Source organism: Carya illinoinensis, chromosome 8 (genome assembly GCF_018687715.1).
Source record: "Carya illinoinensis cultivar Pawnee chromosome 8, C.illinoinensisPawnee_v1, whole genome shotgun sequence".
NCBI classification, from domain to species: Eukaryota; Viridiplantae; Streptophyta; class Magnoliopsida; order Fagales; family Juglandaceae; genus Carya; species Carya illinoinensis.
The window spans coordinates 25,646,208-25,667,309 of record NC_056759.1 but is presented as its reverse complement, the minus strand read 5'-3'; the positions used below and the strand labels follow the sequence as shown (position 1 = coordinate 25,667,309).

Genomic DNA, 21,102 nt, shown 5'->3' with positions numbered 1-21,102 from the left:
TCATTCTGGTTATGCACTTCTAACGAAAGAATTATTTAATTTTTAAATTGGTTTGTAAAGTATACCATTTACATAATTTAAATGGTAAAATTTGATTTGTAAGACTTTTAAAATTTTAAATTAAATTATAACATATAAATACTTAACTGCTGCTACACCCACGAAGGAGAACCACCCAACGGCCAATTATTATTGTTATTATTATTTTAAACTCTTTAAATATTTTTTTAAAAATCATAAAATTATTAAAAAATACTTCTTAACCATTAACTAAAAAAATTAATTAATCAGTGAATTTATAGTTTTGTAGGTGAGAGTAGCATATCCCTATACTTTATTAGTTTATTGAACGTGTTACAAAGACAATAGAATTTTTCTTAAAAAAGGAAAGAAATCTTCCGCTAGAATAATTATTAAAATGTTACGGTCCGAAGACATACTTTCTTCGTATCACATGTTATACAGAATACACGTCATCTTTAATGGTGGGCAACCTAATAATGGCGCAAAGTCGAACAACATTTCGCTATCAATGAAGGGCATCATGGGGGACACCAACGTTGGTATTCAAAAACATTATACCCAAAAAAAAAAAAAAAAAAAAGAAAAAAAAAAAAAAGAAAAAGAAAAAGAAAGCCTGGTATTTGCTTCCTTCTTGGTGCTTGCTTTCTTCTTTTCAGCTCTTAACAATTTACAATTCATTATCGGATAATATTAACAATGCTCGCACCTCGGCTCTGCGTCCGTTCGGTCTTCGGCTCCGGCACTTTTGCCGATCATAGTAATACGAGCCGCTCCAATTCTAGCTCCATCCCTAGCACGATCCGGTTTGGTTTTGGTGCCCATCGCTGTCGTAGGCCCCATCCGGTCCTCTTCGTTTCTTGTAACTCTTCCCGCGGAAGCGGAGCCTCCAGATCCACCAATGCCGACGATGATGGCCACCGCCAGTTTTTCGAAGCTTCTCTCCTCCTCTCAGGTTCCACCTCTCTCCCTTTCTCTCTCGTATGTCATTTACTTATCGTTCCTCATTTGGTTCTCGTTTTTAGGTTTGCAAGTTCAATTAAATTTTCATGAGGTTTTAGTTCTCTGTGTTGATTGCAAACCATCGTGGAAGTTAGTACTGCAGTTATGTAGGATTTCGTTTTGAAATTGGCAGATTAGAGCTGTTACAATTGCAAATTAACGTCGTTAGATTTCGAGGTTTATCAATTCGTTATAACAGGTTGCGAAGTTCTTACCATAGCTTATATTAAAGAAAAAAAATGAAAATGTGTTGCTTTTTTACTTGTTTTATTAACCCTACTACTTGCACTGTGTGGGGTCCAACTGAATTTCCAGATTTTGTTCACTAATACTAACAGCGCGCAACTTACTAGGTCGCAATGAATTAAGTGAAATTTAATGGTGCTATAGCAGTAGCAAGTGGTGAGATGGAAAAATTTGAATGGTTTTAACAACCCCTGCCGGTGAAATTTAAAGAATCATGATCATATGATTCGAGCAACTTAGGGTTTTCCATTGATTTGGTACATCCATGTCTTTTCATTTTTTGATATTTTCTCATCGATATGAAATTATTGCAGAAACGATGTTGCATTACCAGATGCGGAGGCACGGATTTCAAGTGGACATGAAATGGAAATCCCCTGGTCAGTTGACCTCAATGCCAGGGAAAAAACCCCAAATTGGTATCGATTTAATCGGAGAGGGTCTTCTCCACCGCTTTAAGAGTCCTACAATCTTTCTCAAGATTTCTTGTGATGGAGATTTTTTGCTACCAATTATTGTAGGTAGGCAGTTAAAGTTCAAAAGTAAATGGTGCAGTGCTCTCTTCTATTGTTCTGATTGCCATTTTCTTAACATATCTGAATAGAGAAGCCTTACACGTATGCTAAATGTATGTTACTACAGGGGAATTTGCTGTTGAAAAACTTATAGAGTCGCAATGGGAAGATAGGAATGGAGTATTTTTCTATCTGTCTTGATATTGGTTTTTAGTTATGTAATGCCAACTTTCAACACTCAGATATATGCTTGCTACAGGATTTCCCAGATCAGTTCCAGCTTTTCAGAGATCTTGTGGAAAAGCTTGGCTATGAAGTATGAAGCTAATTTCTTATATATTAATAGTCTGAAGGCTTGTATCTTTTTGCTCATTTTCATACTTTATATTACCTTTCATTGCATATCAATTATAAATGCTGAATATACTTTTGGACTAGTTAGTAAAGAAATAGGACTGAACATATGTCTCTCAATTCCTGGCCTGCAGCACCGCACTTCTGTTTTATTGAGTTATTTTCTGTTATATGAAAATTTGGAACAAAATCTCTTATGTTAGTCTCAGTTTTTTTGTTTCTTCCCTTTTTTCTCCTTTGGTTTCAGGTTAATATGGTGAAAATCACGGAAAGAGTGATTCATACTTACTTTGCCAGACTATATTTTAGCAAGGTGGTTAGATAAATTATAAAATGCCCTGTTTTCTTCAATACATAGGTTAAATTTATAAAATTTCAGTTTTAAGCTTCATCAATGCTTTTATTCTCTGCAGCGTGGAAAAAATGACATTCTTAGTGTGGATGCACGTCCCTCAGATGCCATAAATGTGGCACATAGATGTAAGGTATATATTTTCTACACCTTGGCAGTGCAAATGCCACAAAATTCTGCAATATTATGAAATTCAGGCTCTGTGGTTCAAGACTGTTGAAGTTGCTTTGATCTAATGGGGTTGCAATAATATGCGCCTGGTTGAGCAAGCTCAAACATGCACCTGTGTACTTGCTGGATATGTTTATCAATATAGTGGTTAACCAATGTTTTCTTTTTCTGGAGTAAGTTGGATACAGAGGCCCAACATTGCACCCCCTTATCCCTGTTGATATCCACAAGCTATAACCTTTCAGATACTTCACCTATATGGTAAAATCCATAAGTTTTTTCATAAATATCTTTTTAAAGATGTTATTTCTTGCTCTGCAGGCACCGATATATGTAAGTAGAGAAATTGTCTTGACAGATGCTATTAGAATTGGTTATGGGATGGGAAGGATGCGTGATGCTAAGCCGACTTATGATGTATCTCTCGACAGGTATTCAGTGGATATTGGGGGCCTTGTTTTTGCTATCTTATGTTGTTCTTTATCTCTAAGCATAGGTTATATCTTGTCCAGTGCTGCAGATGGTCCAGATGTACTATCTGAGGAACTTGATTTGGTGAAGAATATGGATTTGGCGGTCAAAGAAGAAAGGTACAAGGATGCAGGTATGAATGAACTGGCTGACCTATTCTCTGATAAAATATTTCTCTGTAACTGGTCAGTCACAATATCAATTTACGTTTGATAACAGAATCCTGCTCATAAGTTTGAGAATCAGTTATGATTGATGATTGGTTCCTGCAGCCATGTGGCGAGACAAACTAGTGAAACTTCGAGAGTCAATACATGAACATTGACCAATATAATCAGGTACGTCTTCTATCTTACATTTGATTATCAAACAGGACATGTTCATAAAGTTTTTATATGTGCTAGTGGCTGTTTTTTTTTTTTTTTCTTGTTATTGAGAGATTGTTTCACATATTTCTCATGGTTCCATGGCAGGAACGCTTGGAGGAATTGATTCATGATGAAATTTCTAAATTATGGTATGTACAGCTTTCTCAAAGGATTGATGCACGAGGAAACCTCAAAACTATCACATGTACAGCTTCAACTTTATACATATTGTCCTTTTAGGCAGATTTAAAATCATCTATTCAATCAACTTATAAAAGAAAAAAAAATCACGTATTCAATCAAATTGTCCTAGACATGAAGATGATCCAAACTCTCTCCCGGAGATGTAATTTTCAAAGTGAAGTACAAATTGTTGTGTATAATTCATAGCAAATGGCGGATGACAAGAAAGATAATCTTCCCCTTGTATCAAATTGAATGTTGTGTACAATCTCTTCGCATGGACAGTACTATTTATTGCTTTTGAGACTTGGTTAAAGTTTGGAAAAGAAGGGGCTCATGGAGTCTGAGTTTAACATCCAGTTAAAGCCCCTTTCAAGTGGAGCATCTAAGAAAGAAATTCCGTTGATTATCTTCTGAAAACTGGAACAAAATCAGACAAGAAGTACTATTTGCTCGATATTTAACGTTTTAGATTTTTTTTTTTTTTTATTAAAATAATTGAAACTTTGATGTACTTGGCCTTCAGGGAGGGGTTAAGGTATCTTAATCCATTTTTTCCCCTAGAGGGGGAAAAAAAAAAAAAAAAAAAAAAAAAATTTCTCAATTGGTCAATGTAGACAACAGGGCTGAATTCTTGTCTCTGATATTGTCAATCAAATAAATTTCTCGATGAGCCAATGCTTGCTTGCTTAGCTTAAAGATGAGTTAATTCTTTCATCCATAGAGCCGGACCGACATTACTACACACCTCTCCTGATTACTCCCATGGCTTCATTGACAAACTGCTGGGCAATAATATTCACAAACTACTCTGCTCTTAAACCAGAAATGATCCATCTTCTACAGCAAACATAACATAGAAATTCCAGGCAGCTCTAGCGATCAACACCACATATCTCTTTGCGCAAATTTAAGTTGAGAGGAGCCTTCCACGGATGGGTGGCATTCTGGGGGATATGTGCAAACAAATGGAATTCGGCATTTTCCTCACTATCTCCCCATAGTGCATAGGCCTCATCTCTTCTCCATGTGCCAGCATCATCACCACTCTCAAGGTCATCCTTTTTAATCCTAAGATTAACAACGCGTTTAATCAAAATACACCTCAAACTCGTGATCACAACGTTCTATGCTGTTATAAAAGCAGCTCTTGTAAACTGGAATCCCATTTGCCTGAGACCATCTTTGGCATTTTCCTCAAAGATGCTGTATGCTAAGCAGGGACTGTACTTAATGTATTGTCCATACATCAGATCCAAGGTTTGGGTTTTACAAAGATGCGGGAGAGGAGTCCCCTCAAGGTACAAGCCACGGTGTGTGTGGAAGAGCCCTCATGTGTCATCCATGCTTTGAAAGATGGCAAGTTTCCGATGCAAAACTATCATGATGTACCATACTGACAAGATTTGTGAGTCTTGCAAGAAAAATAATACAAAGAATGAAATTCTCCTCTGCATAACACACGGCTATATGCTTTAGTGTTTTATATATAATCAAAAGTGAATAGATTACAATCAAGACTTAATGACAACAAATTCTACCAAGCCGAATAATATGGTATCATGACTTGCCTTCTATAGCACCTCTGGTGCATTGACTTGAAAATTCTGCAGATTGTTTGCTTGATTGGGGAGGTATATGCATATATGGCATAGTGTCCATAACCACCCCTCCTCATGCAAGCTGACCTGGGGGTAGGAGAGATGGTAAGCTTGGACCCTAAGAAGAGAAATTGTGGCCGAGAGACACGCAAGTTGAGAATTGAAGAGCACAAGCTGAACACGGAGAAGACCAGCAGCAAATTTTTCATGGACAAAAGGATAGTCCAAGTCAATATGTTTGGAATGAGCATGCGGAATAGGATTTGCAGACATATAAATGACATTGCAATTGTCACATAAAAGTGTTTGTAGAGCTGGGAGAGGAATATGAAGATCACAAACCAAATATGTAATCCAAGTGTCTTCAACAACAATGAGAGCAAAAGAACAACGCTGAGATTCAACCCTACTTCGAGAGACTATGGGCTACTTTCACTCCAAGAGATAAAATATTTTCCAAAATAAATGGCATAACCTGAAGTTGAGCATCTGGCCTCTCGGCATCCAGTCCAATTGGCATTAGAGTAAGCCAAGAGATGCCAAGAAGGGTGAGAAAAAATATTCAAGCCAAATTGGATGGTGCCTTTGACATAGCACAAGACACGCTTGATAGCGAAAGTGCTAATCAGTAGATCATGCATATGCTGACATATAGTGTTGACATCGCAAGCAAGTTTTGGTCTTGTAATAACCAAATATTGGACAACACCAATAAGAAAACAGTACAGGCCTGGGTCTACACTAAGGACCTGCGATCTTAAGATGTTGGCCAACCACCATGAGAGTAGTAGTGGATTTGTAATCTATCATATCAGCTCTGTAAGGGCAGTTATCCCTAGGGTCAGGCTAGGCTAAATGTGCTCGGCCCACTTGGCCCAGGCAGATCCAAGGCCTGAGGATAAGGGATGGGCCGGACCAGGCTAAGTTGGGAAGCTTAGAAGGAGGAGTAGCTGGACAACACTCGCTAGTCAGGGGCTGGAATTGCTTGACACTATTGGCCAACAACTCCCTGCATGCAAGGACAAGGTCAGTCCCTGTCCCAAAACCCTGGTGACTAGGCACGTCTCAAGAGTGGTTGTGCCTGACTGAGAACCATGCTGCATTTAATGCGAAGCGGAGACAGGCACACCACAACAAGGGAGTCACGCCGTATTTAATTCACCTTGGGGACAGGCAAGCCACGACGTGCCTCCTGGGGTGCTAGTGGTCACCACGACCATGCCTTGTAGGACTGTTGCACAATAGGGGGGCGGATAGGAGGACCTGACCCAAGTACAGAGCGACACCCCCACAATCCCCCTTGTAGGGAAAGCCCAGGCCAGGTATATATACCCTCTCCCTCAGTGAGGGGTGGATTCTTTAGACACTCATACATAAACTTTCATAATTGTCACTTGAGAGGAACACTAACTTTGGCATCAAATGTGTCCCCCATCACCCCAAAGCTCTCATTTCTTCATAGTTCTAGGTGACCAAGTTGGCCCTCCGTGGAGCTGCTCGGGTTGTGGTGTTGTCTGTGGGATATTTCCTATAGAAGTGTGTCCAGGTGAATGAGTGCTCACCAGCACCAACCTGCCGTACAGTGCTAGAGTTATGCCCGTTTATCTCCCAGCTAAATTCGAAGTCCCCCAGATGGAGGGGTACGATAGGTCCAAAGATCCACTAGAACACTTGAAAACATTCAAGCCCACATGATTTTGCATGGGTTCCTAGGAGAGGTCGCGTGTCAAGCCTTCCCTCTAACCCTGAAAGGGGTGGCACAAGTCTGGCTTGGGTCCCTTCCACCAGGATTCATGGATAGCTTCAGTGAGCTAGCTCGTCTCTTCTTTACACAGCTCATGGTGAGCTGGAAGCAGAGGCACCTGACCTCCTACCTCTTAATAGTGGAGCAACAAGATGACAAGAGCTTGAAGTTGTACCTCTCTCGATTCAATTAAGAGAGTATGACCATAGACGACCAGGATAAAAAGATTACTCTGGCGGCCCTGCTGGGGGGATCTGGACTTGGAACCCATTCAGTGAGTTCATGGATCAAGCCGACGACTTCATTAATGCTGAGGACATGCTCAAATCCTTGATGGCTTCAAGGAGGAAAGAGTTGGAGCAAGCAGACAATAAGGCTGCTAGATAGAAGGGTAGGCCAAACCGTGAGAAGGGCAAGAAGGGAGCGCTGGAAACTAAGAGAAGAGGTGAAGCATAGGCTTGAGCTCGCGGTGGGCCCCATGCACACATGATCATAGCCATAGAAAGCAAATGTGTCCGGAACCCATGGAAGGGACCACGACAGGACCAGGAGAGCCACAAGCACTAAGCCTACCATCTGAGGGACCGACACAGTACCAAGGACTGCTATACCTTCAAGCGAATGAGGGAAGCATTAGACGGCCTGCTAGATCAATGATGGCAGACAGAGAAATGATAGGAATAGCATGAGGGCAGCCATCCGAGGGCCCAGCAGAGTGAGAGCTTGAGGAGACAAAGGGTTGGAATAGAGGCTTAGAGGAGCCCTCAACGTAGGAGCCTAGTAAGGGCACACAACCCGGTGGGTGAAATTTGCACGATTACAAGAGGATACATAGGAAGGGGTTGCACCTTATCAACTCAGAGGGCACATGCCCGAAGGGCTTGGTACGAGGAAGTGTTTACAATAGAAAGGATCACCAATCACACCAGGAAACATGACATAGGAACCACGATAACCTTCAACAAAAATGATGAAGAGGGCAACCTCCATGCCTATGATGATGCGTTGGTGGTTACTATGGAGATCACCAACTTCACCACTCAAAGAGTCCTAACCAACAATGGTAGTTGGGCAGACATTTTGTTTTGGGAGGCCTTTGTCAGGATGGGGATCAATTCGGATTGACTGCGCCTAGCCCTGATGTTGTTCAAGGGTTTAATAGGTGATATCATTTAGCCAATGAGGGCCATTACCCTATCCATCCTGGCCGGGAAGGCCCTAAGGACTTTCGCCATGATGGCCTACTTCCTAGCAGTTAAGGCCCCCTTTTCATACAATGCAATGCTGGGTCACCTGACCTTGAACAACTTGAGAGCGATAACCTCTTCCTACCACCTTAAGATGAAGTTGCCCACGGACCTGGGGATAAGAGAGTTCGTAGCGACCAGGTACTGGCCTAGGAATGCTATGCTCGAAGCTGCCTGAAGCTATAGAAGTCAAGATGATCGGGGAAGTAGGGGAGTCAGCCGGACCACCTTCACTGCCGACCCTAGCATTATGGGATGAAGAGGTTCGAGATAAACAGGCACTGTGGCAGGCGGAACCTAATGAGCCCTTGGAGTTGGTTTCCATATATCAACAAAGGCTCGAGCACATAGTGCGAATAGGGACCAAAATGGCTCCTAAACTGAGGCAAGCCTTGAAGCGGCTCCTCATTGATAACCAGGATGCGTTCGCCTGGAGTCAGGACGAGATGACTGGGGCCGACAATTCAATCATCGAACACCACCTTTGCGTGGACCCCATAGCTAGAAAAGGCAAATAGCATCACCGAAGATTCAGTGTGGAAAAGTATGTGACCATAATTAAGGAAGTGGATTGTCTCCTTGCATAGGGTTCATCCAGGAGGCTCACTATCCTGAATGGATCTCTTATGTGATTCTGGTCAAGAAGGTGAGTAGGAAGTGGAGTATGTGCATGAACTTCGTGGACTTGAACAAGGCTTGCCTGAAATATTGCTTACCCCTGCCCCGCATTGATTTGATAATGGACTCATCAGCTGGACACCCAGCTTCCCAGCTTCATGGATGCATTCTTCAAGTAAAACCAAATTCATATGAGCCCGAACAATGAAGAAAAGACTGCTTTCATCATGAACTGAGGGTTCTACCACTACAAGGTCATGTTGTTCGGCCTAAAGAATGCTAGCTCCACATACCAGCGGTTAGTTAACTAGATATTTAAGCAATAGATCGGCCAGAACATGGAGGTGTATGTGGATGACCTATTGGCCAAAAATAAGAAACCCTAACAACACCTGTCAAACTTTCAAGAAGCCTTTACAGTACTTTGATGCTACCAGATGAAGCTCAACCCACTAAAGTGAGCATTTGGAGTGGAATCGGGCAAGTTACTGGGCTTTATGATCTCGGAGTGTGGGATCAAGACCAACCTAGAGAACGTTGAGGCAATAGTGGGGATGTCTTCCCCTTACAACCTTCACAAAGTCCAAAGACTATATGGTCGAGTGGCAGCCTTAAACTGCTTTATCGCCAGGTAGACCAAGTGATGCCTTCCATTTCTCATGGTCCTAAGGAAGGTTTAGGGATGGGACACTACCTGTAACAAGGTGTTCGCCGAACTGAAGGAGTACCTAACTTACTTGCCGCTTCTCAGCCAAACTAAGCTAGGCTAGAATTTGACTGTGTACTTGGCTGTATCACCACATGTCGTGTCTATAATATTGAGCCGTGACATAGAGGAAGGACAATGGCCCATCTATTATGAGTCGGGTGTTCTGCGGGGCCAAGGCGAGGTACCGATGGATGGAAATGCTAGTGTTCGTGTTGATAGTTTCCATGCAAAGGTTAAGGCTGTACTTCAAAGCCCACCCTATGAAAGTGCTCACCGATGTCCCCTTCAAGATGGTCTTGCAGAAGCCCGACATGTCTAGCTGACTTGCCAAATAGGCACTCAAGCTAAGTGAATTCAACATAGAGTACCTGCCCCATACAACGATTAAAGGGCAAGTGCTGGCGGACTTTATGGTCAATTTCACAAGCTTCCCGGAGGAGATACAAGTTTCACCAAGGGGAAGCCCTAGTACGTCAATGTGGATGGATGATCCTGCCAACCTAGCAAGGGTGCAGGGGTGCACATAGTCACCAAACAAGGGAAAGAGGACACTATGCAATAAAGCTCTCCTTTAAGGCGACCAACAATGAGGCCAAATACAAAGTGCTATTTGTGGGAATGTCAGTGGCTAGGCTACTAGGAGCCACAGAAATTGTGGTGAAGGTTGATTTCCAAGCGGTCATCAATCAGGTGTTGGCAGAATTCACTTCAAAGGACAAGAAATTGAAGAAGGAACTCTAGTAGATGTTCGAGGGGCACGACCTCTTCCATTACTTCCACATACAACAAGTCCAAACCAGAAGGCGGGTCATTTGGACTTCAGACACATAGTGGTTAGGACAGTCAATGCCCCTGCCATAGGGACAGGGGTATCTGTCGCCTCCTCGACACCCCCCAAGTAGGCCACACAAACATCATGAAGTTTCTACAAGAAGACGAAGTCCTGGGCTACCCAGAAGAGGCACACAAAGTCAAGAACAAGGCCACGAGGTTCACATTGTTGGGAGGGGTCCTGTACAAGAAGGGCTTTCCCAAACCTCTCTTAAGATGCATCTCGTCAGGCGAAGCCCAACATGTGCTAGCCGAAATTCACTAAGGGGTCTGCGGGAACCACTTTGGTAGAAGGGCGTTGGCCGCAAGAGTGACCCAAGCTGGATACTACTGGCCCCACTCCCTCTTGGATAGAGAACTTCACAAAGAAATGTCCAAGATGCCAAGAGCATGTTCTTGTGCCAAGGTGCCCACCAAATAAGATGACTTTGATCACCTCTCCATGGCCTTTCACGAAGTGGGGACTGAAATTGATTAGCTTATTCTCGACGCATTCCCCGAAACATAATGTTGGAAAATAGGCGGTAGTTTGATTTAAGTCATTACTGCGATTGGTGTGTAGAATTGTGAATCAAATTCAAATATTTCTCCTTGGGTCACCCATAGGGCAACGAACAGGTCAAGGCAACCAACAATTCATTACCTGGGATCCTGAAGAAGAAGTTGATAGACAAAAAAGGAAGCTGGGTGGAAGAACTCTTGAGCCTATGGGCATATCGGACCATTGTCAGAACAACGACAAGAGAGACCCCTTTCTCTCTCACCTATTAGTGTGAAGTTGTGGTGCCGGTGGAAGTAGGAATGCCTACCTAAAAAGTCTAGCACTTTGAGCAAAGCTCAAATGACGAGAAACTGGAAGAATAGTTAGACTTGCTAGAAGAAAAGAGAGAGTAAGCTGAGATCCAAATGGTGATCAACAAAAGAAAAGCAGAACACTACTTCAATAGAAGGGTCAAGCCTAGGTCCTTTAAAGTAGGCAATCTAATCATAAGAGAAACAGGAACAATCATGCAAGAGGAAGGGAACCTAGGGCTGTAATGGCAAGGATTGTTGTCGTCTTCGCCAACAATAGGCTGGGGTCTTATCGCCTTAAGGATGCCCAGGGAAATGAACTACCACACCAGTGGAATGCAGAGCATCTAGGGAAATATTTTGCTTGAGTGTATTAAAGCACATATTGGTAAACGCCGGAAACCATGAATAAGATTATCTTTCTTTGCAAACCATATGTTTTCTTTTATAGGGTGACAACAACGGTTGGATATAGTCCCTTAACTACCAACCGTCTTGCAAACAAAAGCTGAGTTCCTGGACTCAGCGTAGAATGGGCAAAGATAGCACCTTGATTGCCCAACTCTCAAGCAAGCAAAAGCAGAGTCACTGAACTCATTGTAGAATAGGCAGAGAGAGTCTCTAGACTACCTGTCCCTCTCACAAACAAAAGCCCAATCACTGGACTTGCTGCAGAAAGGGCGAAGACAGTTCCTTGACTGTCCGGCCCTCACACAAACAAAATCCGAGTCACTAGACACGCTACAAACAACGAGTGGCAATAGCCTCTTGGCTACCTGGCCCTCACACAAGAAAAGTCAAGTCATTGGCGAACAATGAGTAGTGGTAGCCCCTTCACTGCCTATCACTCACACAAAAAAAAAAAAAAAACAACAACATTGTGTCTAAGCGGGCCAAGTGAGAAAATTAAGAATGGGCAAATAAAGCAAAAGCACAAACACATAGAGAGCAGTAGAGATAACACAGAATTATCCCAAATGTAAAATCACATCCATTAGGGCATGGTCATGTTTACAAAAAAAAAAAAATATCAATGTTACTACAATTTAAGGACTTGGACCCATATTCAAAAAGGCATCGAGCATCAAATCTTTGCTCAAAGAGTTAGTGAACTAGAGTGACTAGTAATCGACTTAGAGGGAGCTGGTCTTCAGGTTCATTCAAGGATTTTCCTTCAGGTGATCCCTCAACCTATCTAGGCCTTCCTTATATTCATAGCCCTTGGCCCTATAGCAAACCACCTTGGCTACCAACATCTGAGTAGGGAGTTGAACCAAGGCCTCATTGGAATTAGCTAGCCCGAACTAAAAGGCATCTACCTGCAGGTCCCGAGAGGCCAGCTCCTCCTTGGAAGTAGCTAACCCTGACTCTAGAGCCTCTATCTGTAGGTCTCAAAAAAGCAGCTCTTCCCTAACAAAAGCCAACTCGAACTCCAGAGCCCTGATTCGCTGGTCCTGAGATCTCCAAATTTCATGAAAATCATTTCTTAAATTTTCAAAGTCTAAAACCTCAGATTTCATAAGACACCTTCCATAGGTCTACAGATGCTAACACCTTATTATCAAAATCATATCTAAGCCTGCATAATTCTAAAACGTTATATCTCATAAAAATCATTTTAAAGTATGTAGAATCTCTAAACCTCAAATTTCCAAAATCTCTATCTATAAAGTCTACAGAATCTTAAACCTGGCTTTGATACCGACTGTTATGCCCTAGTCTCGGATAGGTAAAAAAGTTACTAACTGTCACCTAAAATCATCTCCTAACAGTACAAAAATAAACTTCAATTTCTCAATTACACAAAAAAACCTCCAATATAGTTACTATAAGACACAACAAGTTCACAAAATAAATGTCAACCTCCTGAGATACCAAGTCATTAGAGCACGAAAGATTTGCTGAATAAAATTCTCCAATAATCTTAGCATCCTTTTGTGCTTAACCCACTATGCTTAAATACTCTGGTTCATGCTACCAAATCTTGATTCTCAACTGAAATATTTAAATTATGTGAAAAATATTAGGGAGATAAAGGATGAGTTATTAACAACTTAATAAATAGAGAACATATACTACTATGTAAACACAAGCATTTAGAGAGCTCATAATGCAAAAAAAAATATTTTTGTTTCTAAATACATAACCAAAACATCTTATTAGAAACCAAGAACATCAGAGCTCATAATACAAACCAAAAAAATTTTTAGTTTCAGAGGTCACTATTATGTCTCATGGCAGGGGCATAATTAGACTGGAACAGAAATGATGGTACCACACCATAACAAGATCAGAATCAGAAATAGAATCAGATATAGAGTTAAGATGTCATGCCAAAAGTTTTCATATGCCCAATCATATCAAAACAGAGTACAAAACAGATTCAGATCATTTTTACATATTCAAATTAACATATTCAGAACATCTTCCCATAAGCATGCAAAAATTTTTAGATTTCATATTCGATCTTTTTTGCATAGTTCAGAAATATGTTGTCGAGATTTTAGTCATGCATATACTAGTCATGGTAGAAAATACTCTCTTTTATACAGATTTCATGAGTAATGCAGAATACATAACTGAGGTTATTTTCTCATATATTTTCAAAACATAACATGCATATGTTTCACCAATCAACCTCAGTCCATTTCTTTTATGCAAAGTCTAGCATAAGAAGTCTACTTACCTCAAGTTTTTAACTTGTTTGAATTTTTCCACAGTCTTGCCAAATGAATATCAATCGTCACCTATACGGAGCATGATTTATAAAAGGGGTAGCTATAGGTTGTTGGGTCATGTGTTTACGTCCTTCATGGGTGTCTCCGTCAAGCAACAATGTGTGGTTGTGCAAGGAGCATTTGGGAGGCGGCTAGTTGGTAGGACCGAGGTGGAGACAAAGGTGGAAGAGAGAGGTGTTGGGATAGGGTATGGCTTGGGTGGCAAAACTCATAAAAAATAGAGAGGTATATGCATTAGGCGAGAAGAAAAATAAAAAATGTGGGAGAGAAAGTGATGGGGAGGAGTAGCTATCTAGTGGGTGTGGGGTGATGGGCGGTTGAACAAAACATGTTGTGCAAGGAAAATCAAGGGAGGAATAACATGAGAAGGTGAGGTGCTGCTTGCTATGTGATCATTGTATTAGGCAAAGGAAATCTTCTATGGGGTTGTGCATGAAAACGTGCATTTACGTGTATATTTATATGTAGCTGAAAACCCCTAGTGAAAGAGGAATAAATTTCGTGTGCATGCTTTTTATGTGGGATGGAAAATCACAATTGGGCTTAAGCCTTAGGCCACCTACATGAGCTTTTGGTCTTTTGGGCATCCTAAAAAATCTAGCCCATTAATACCACCACCTCAACAATAGTTTCCTAAATCTTAACCAGTCTTAAAATAATGGGTTAATTACATTTTGCTCCTCCAACTATCACTCAATTCACAATGTATCCTTGAAACTATTGATTGCATCAAAGTGGACCCTCTTACTTTCAAAACGTACCAATCCCCCCCTTCCGTCCAAATTGAGTATTAAATGGAACGGAAGACTCACCCATGTGCTTCTCACATGCACGTCATTCAATGCAAAGACAAAATCACCCCTCACTCCATCGGCATCCATTTCCCCAAACTGAACTTCATATCCAGAAAAAACCCAAATCCAAAATTTGAAAACTCTAACTCAGAAACCATTGACCATCGATTGATTGTTGTTCGCATTGGTATTTCGTTCAGTTTCGCACCAATCTAAGTGGCTTCATCAAATATTTTTATTCGTCTTCATCGAGTTGGCATCTATCTTTTTTGCACAGTGGGTGCCGTAGATGTGAGTCCGTCTCGAAATGAGTTCATCTATGTCATAATCGAATTTATATATTTTTTGTGTACAACTGAGTAATTTGGAATGACAAATTACTCAATTTTGAGGAAAGGCCTGTCCAATGTTGCACGTGAGTGGGTCCAATGTTGTCCCAGTTTGAGAACACAATAACCTGTCCGTGTTGTTGTTGCCTTTGTTGTCGGGTTGTGACAGAGGGACCACAGAGGTATTCCCTTGCATAGGACAAGTTTCAAATCTATCTGTTTGGTCCAATAGTTGGAATGAAGTTTAATTTATGGTTGGTCTAATAATTGAGTATGATCCATGACAAATTTAATGGATAATATTTTGTAAGATTTCTACGAGGAATTTGTTATTTCAAGTCTATCATGGTGGGGTAATTGATAGGAGGCAGAATGGAGAATATGTTGGGGGTAAGACTGATATGTACCATGAACCATATGATGAGGATGAACTATCATGGATTAAGATATAGACGATTGTGACCAAGTATGGTTACAATCTAGGTGACCTAGTTTACTATAGACAACTTGGCTTGGGGATGCACAATGGTCTTAAATTGTTTACATCTGACCATGATGTGCTGTCTATGGTGTCTGCACTTTAGGGTCAACAAGTGGCTCATTTGTATCTTGTGTCTTATTTTTGAACTTTAGTGTTACAGTCTTTTTTGCATGATCATCATGTCAAGGAGGATGTGAGTGAGGATGAAGGGGATGAGAAGGAGGATGAGGAGGAAGCAGAAGCACGTCGCCTTGGACTAAATGATCCATTTTGAAAGAAGTGTTGAGTAGTGAAGATAAGATGAGTTGTATGACATTGATGTCAATGCAGTGGGAACATCGAGGTCAAAGCCTTTACAATCAAGGAGCAAAGGTGTTGATGATAAAGAGCCACAATCTCATTCAGATGCTGAGGATGAGGAGGATGAAGGGAGGAGTCTTCCACTTAGAACAGGCCAGGACAGACGTGGTCCAAGGTGGCCAGAGGAAGATGACATAGGTATAAAATACTATTCTATTTTCTTGTGGAGAATTTTAGTGTTTATTTTTCATGACTTGCTAAATAGTGTTTACTTTTCACAATTAGTAGGTAACGTATCTGATATGGCACCAAGTGACGTTCTTCAATCTCTCCTGTTCCAAGTGGCGACAAAGGACATCATGATTCTAAGTTCCTTGAGTTTCAAGCTGTTGACTTGGAGAAGCAAAAAATTTATCTTGGAATGAGGTTTGGATCTACAGCACAGTTTAGAGAGACAATACAAAAATTGAACCTATACATTGGTAAGTCTATCAAGTTTGCAAAGAATGATGGGAATAGGGCTACTGTTGTCTGCAATACACCTAAATGTCCTTACCGGGTTTATGAGTCTTGTATTAGAGGGCAACAAACTTTCCAGATAAAGTCTATGAATCCAAGACATGATTTTAGCAGGAGTTATAAGAAGCCCATTGTCACATCATCTTGGATTGCATCGAAGATGATGCCACTATTTTTAAGCCAACCTAATGTGCCTATCAATGCACTTGCTGATGAGATTAAGAGAAAGTGGGGAGTGGGAGTTCCTAAAATAAAATTGTATCGTGCTTGAGCAAAGGGTCAATTTACCATATTTGGTAGCCGTAGAGAATAGTATGCCAAGGTATGGGACTATTGTGAGACCCTTAAACAATGGAACCAAGGTAGTTGTTTGTTAATTAGGGTGGAACGAATAGCTCCTGATTTACCTCCTATTTTTTAAAGGATGTATGTAGGATTGGCAGCATGTAGAGAGGGTTTTAAGGCTAGTTGTAGACCATTGATTGGTTTGGATGTTGTTTCTTAAAAGGACTATTTAAGGGGTAGCTCCTATGTGCTGTGGTTAGGGATGCAAATGATAACATGTACCCTATTGCCATGGCCATTGTGGAGGAAGAGTTAAAGGATAGTTGGGGATGGTTTATTGAGACACTTATATCCGATCTTGGAGAGCAACCTGAAGGCGAGTGGACATTTATTAGTGACAAATAAAATGTAATTTTGTAAATCTTTCAATATATTCTATTAACTAAAACCTATTAAATGAGCTACTAGTGGAATATTTTTTGTAGGGTTTAAAGCTAGCAATGGAGGGGTTGGTACCTTATAATGACAACCATTTGTGTCAAGCATTTATATGCCAATTTTCGAGATGCTAGCCACAGGGGTGTGGATCTGAAGGAGAAATTGTGGCAAGCAGCCACAACATACACCAAAAGGGACTTCGGAGTTGCTATGGAGGAGCTAAAAGCCCTCAGTCAGCCTGCATATGACTACTTGAAAGTCATAGACCCATCACAATGGACTAAATCATCGTTTAACACATTTCCAAAGTTTGACCTGGTAGTGAATAATCTCAGTGAATGTTTCAACGCGTATATTCTGCAAGCACGAGATAAGCCAATTGTGACTATGGTGGAGACCATACGGAAGAAACTGATGAGGCGGTATCAATTGAAAAGGGAAGTAATTGATAAATGGGAGAATACAATCACACCTTGGATAGTTGCAAAGTTTGAACTTATGCATGACCTGTCCATCTATTTTACTCCAACATATGCAGGATGTGGTCAGTTTGAAATCCATAATGCTAGCAGGCAATATGTGGTTGATTTGGAAAAGAGGACCTGCTCGTGTTTGAGATGGGACATGACAGGTATTCCTTGCCCTCATGCATACACATTTATTGTGTATTCTGACCAAGACCCCAAGGGATATGTGCATCATTACTATAGTAGATGTGGAGGGCAGCATACAAGCCTTTAATTTACCCTAAGCGTAGTGAAGATCAGTGGCTCACTACCACATACGAGAAGCCCACTACTCCTGAGGTTAGGAAACAACCCGGGAGGCCAAAGAAATATCGGAAAAAAAATGAGGACGATCAACAAGGAGCAAATAAGTTGAGGAAAACTGGTATGCATATGACCTGTTTGAAATGTAAGCAAGTTGATCACAACAGAAGAAAATGTCCACGTGGGAACGCAAGCACACCCTCCTTCACTTCTGTAGCAAAATTTTAAGCTACTTCCAAAAATATAGATGAACAAGTTAGTGGCTACACGTTCCTTATTTAATATACATTATTCATTTACATATATGTTGAAGATGTTGAGAATGTTAATTTATATTTTAAATGTGCTACTAGGTCATTTCACAACCTCAAATGTTAGAGCCTTCATAGCCTTAATAGCCAATAACCCAATCTATGCAGAGGATGCTCTACTGGAGTCGCCTTCACACCCAGAATGGAAAACAAGTCCTACAGGCCAAACTAATCAACTGCAAGCTCCTGTGGGTCGTGTAAAGATGTTGGCCAAACAACAACCCAGCAAGCAGTCTGCAAGACTTATGGGCCACCACTCATAGATTAGTATACATAGACCTGTGTTTGTGGACTTAGACATCGATACAAGCAATCCAGCACAAGAAAGACTGTGTTCTTAGGGCAATCCTAGAAGGGGAGGCATGCAATTCAGAGTTGGTCAACTGTCACCCAACACCCAAGTGCCTCCAGCCAAGGCTAATGTATCAGTACAGAAAAGGAAGGGTGTAGAGTCATCTTCACGTATGGAGATGATAAACAAAGATAAAAAGGAAAAATGGAAGAAACCAAACTGGCAATATTGACGTGTTGTTGTAATGGTGTGCTTTAGGGTTTAATGACATTTTTGTTATTGGAAAACTTTTGTTGTAATGCTCCAAACGGGCACATTGTTTTGTTACTGTTGGTGTTATGGTGATATTATGTTTTATGGTGTTATGGTGAGATTAGGTTTTATGGTGTTATTAAAAAACAGGTAGATGTAATGGTCCAAACGGGCACATTCCAATTGAGGGATTTACCTATGTAGGGTGACCTTCATCAAGTGATGTCCAATAACCAAATTACATACAACAAGTGATGTATGGAACAACAACCAAATTACATACAACAAGTGATGTCCAATACATACAAGTGGTTGTTGCCACAAAATTCACTCCATAACCAAATTACATACAACAAGTGATGTCCAATACATACAAGTGGTTGTTGCCACAACATTCACTCCATAACCAAATTACATAAAACAAGTGATGTCCAATACAACAATCAAATTCAAAGCAACAACCAGAGTCAATAGACATCCAAAAATTTACATTAACTAATCCTATGCTATCATTAAGTAATGGTGACCTTCATCAAGATGATAGGATATTTTTATGCAGATAACAACAACAAACAGAACAATTACAGTGACACCATACCATATGCAGTTATTGTATTTTTTGTGCAAGTCTTTAGATTTTGCCTTCTCCTTATACAAAAACTCTTGGATATGCTCACTGCGCTCCTTTTCCATCACTAAGTCAACCTCCAATTTTGTAGATTTTTCCTTCAACTTATTGTATAACTCTTGGATATGCTCCCTGCGCTCCCTCTCCATCACTAAGTTAGCCTCTAATTTAGACTTCTTAATCTTGAACTCACGACTCCATATCCGGAGTCTATCTCGTAGCTAGCCAATGACATCTCTGCACGTGGAGCAAAAATCATCATCTACCCAATCAAAAAATGTACAAAACCTATCCCCACCCCCATGTTGAGAACCAGGAGTCCAAGACGGGCATCTCCAGAACTTCCTTTTGTAATTATCATCCGTAGTTGACACTCTTAGACGTTCCCGTAATTTGCAATGGCAAAATTGGTCATCTAGTGGTGCTTTACCACCACAGCTTGTGCTAGATGAACCAATGGAAATCTTTCACAACTTGTTGAAATATGTCAGGATTTTGAGTATGAAACCTAAGACCTCGAAATAGAGGTTGATGAGCCAAAGGCTTTTTGCTCTATAGAATTAAATCTATACCATTCTTTATAGACTACTGCAGTTTTATACAAAAGGAGAAAAGAATCGTAACAAACTAAACTGGAACATTGTCTAAGCATGGCATCGAATCAATATCATAGCAAATAAACTGGAACATTGTTGATCTACAATGTACAGTCATTTAAAGCATTATTGAGCTACAATAAACTCGAATAATTTTTTCAACTAACAACGTACAGTCATTTCTAGCATTCTTGAGCTACCTCAAGGCCAAAGATTTGTTGTCAATACAAGTAATGGATTTATTGTGATTGAGAAAGCAATTTAAATGAGAGCTTTACCAAACTCCTCTACAATGGACTCGCTGATAGCTCGAAGGGGACGCCAATGTCGTGGTCAGCAACTTTGCTAGGGTTCATCCCCGCCTCTACAGTCTGCCCCAGCTTATTTCTCCGTCGCGCCCAATGGCTTCAAGCCAGACATTCTTCACTTTGAAACGAAACCCTTTTTGGGCATTAATAAAACGAGTCGTTTGGCCAAGGAGTTTGGGGTTTTCTGGATATGAAGTTCAATTTGGGGAAATGCAAGCCGATAGAGTGAGGGGTGATTTTGTCTTTGCATTAAAGGACATGCATGTGAGAAGCATGTGGGTAAGTCTTCCATTCCATTTAACGCTCATTGTAGACAGAAGGGGGGGATTGGTAAGTTTTGAAAGTAAGAGAGTCCACTTTGATGCAATTAATAGTTTCAGGAGTACATTGTGAATTGAGTGATAGTTGAAGGGGGCAACGTATAATTAACCCTAAAATAATTTTTTTCTCTCTGACCTAATTAAAATCCCAGCTAACCTAAAAGTTATAGCTCGCGAGCTTATACAAAATCGTTCAATAAATCTCAAATGAGGTTTCCAAAATATTAGCTCATTAAATGGGATTTATGCCCAAAAATCCCATTTATCATCAAAATAAATTTTGGGTCTGTGGCATATTCAAAATTATTCATTAAATCTCAAGTGGTCTTCCCATACCTATTAACCTTAAAAAATTAATAGATTGAGGGAGCCCACTTATTGCTGGCCTGGGTGTTATAAAGAGGGCACAGAGCCAATGCAGGAAAAAGGATCGCCATGGGAAGATGGGACAACATTCACTCTAACACAACGCTGCCCAGATGATCTACATGGAAGCTACGCCGCATTAAATGGTTA

The 21,102-nt window shown here is 40.7% G+C and overlaps 2 protein-coding genes across 5 annotated transcripts; both read left to right on the top strand.

The window, feature by feature from the left end:
• The first annotated feature begins 597 nt into the window (after nt 1-597).
• Nucleotides 598-3,951, top strand: LOC122274313 (bifunctional nuclease 2). 4 transcript variants are annotated; one of them, XR_006228276.1, is made up of 10 exons: nt 598-976; nt 1,584-1,790; nt 1,912-1,964; nt 2,044-2,100; nt 2,386-2,451; nt 2,552-2,623; nt 2,983-3,092; nt 3,182-3,265; nt 3,405-3,470; nt 3,606-3,951. XR_006228276.1 is itself a non-coding variant. In XM_043083355.1 (10 exons), the coding sequence occupies exons 1-9, from the start codon at nt 721-723 to the stop codon at nt 3,455-3,457; spliced, it is 966 nt and encodes a 321-aa protein (XP_042939289.1). In that variant the 5' UTR covers nt 600-720; the 3' UTR covers nt 3,458-3,470; nt 3,606-3,951. The 4 variants fall into 4 exon arrangements, 1 of the variants encoding a protein (XP_042939289.1); XR_006228275.1 differs by having other exon boundaries at nt 599-976; nt 3,174-3,265; nt 3,352-3,470; XM_043083355.1 differs by having other exon boundaries at nt 600-976; nt 3,174-3,265.
• Nucleotides 3,952-17,193: 13,242 nt separating this feature from the next.
• On the top strand, nt 17,194-18,453 carry LOC122274541. The gene is made up of 2 exons (XM_043083574.1): nt 17,194-17,740; nt 18,233-18,453. The coding sequence occupies exons 1-2, from the start codon at nt 17,194-17,196 to the stop codon at nt 18,451-18,453; spliced, it is 768 nt and encodes a 255-aa protein (XP_042939508.1).
• Nucleotides 18,454-21,102: the final 2,649 nt, after the last annotated feature.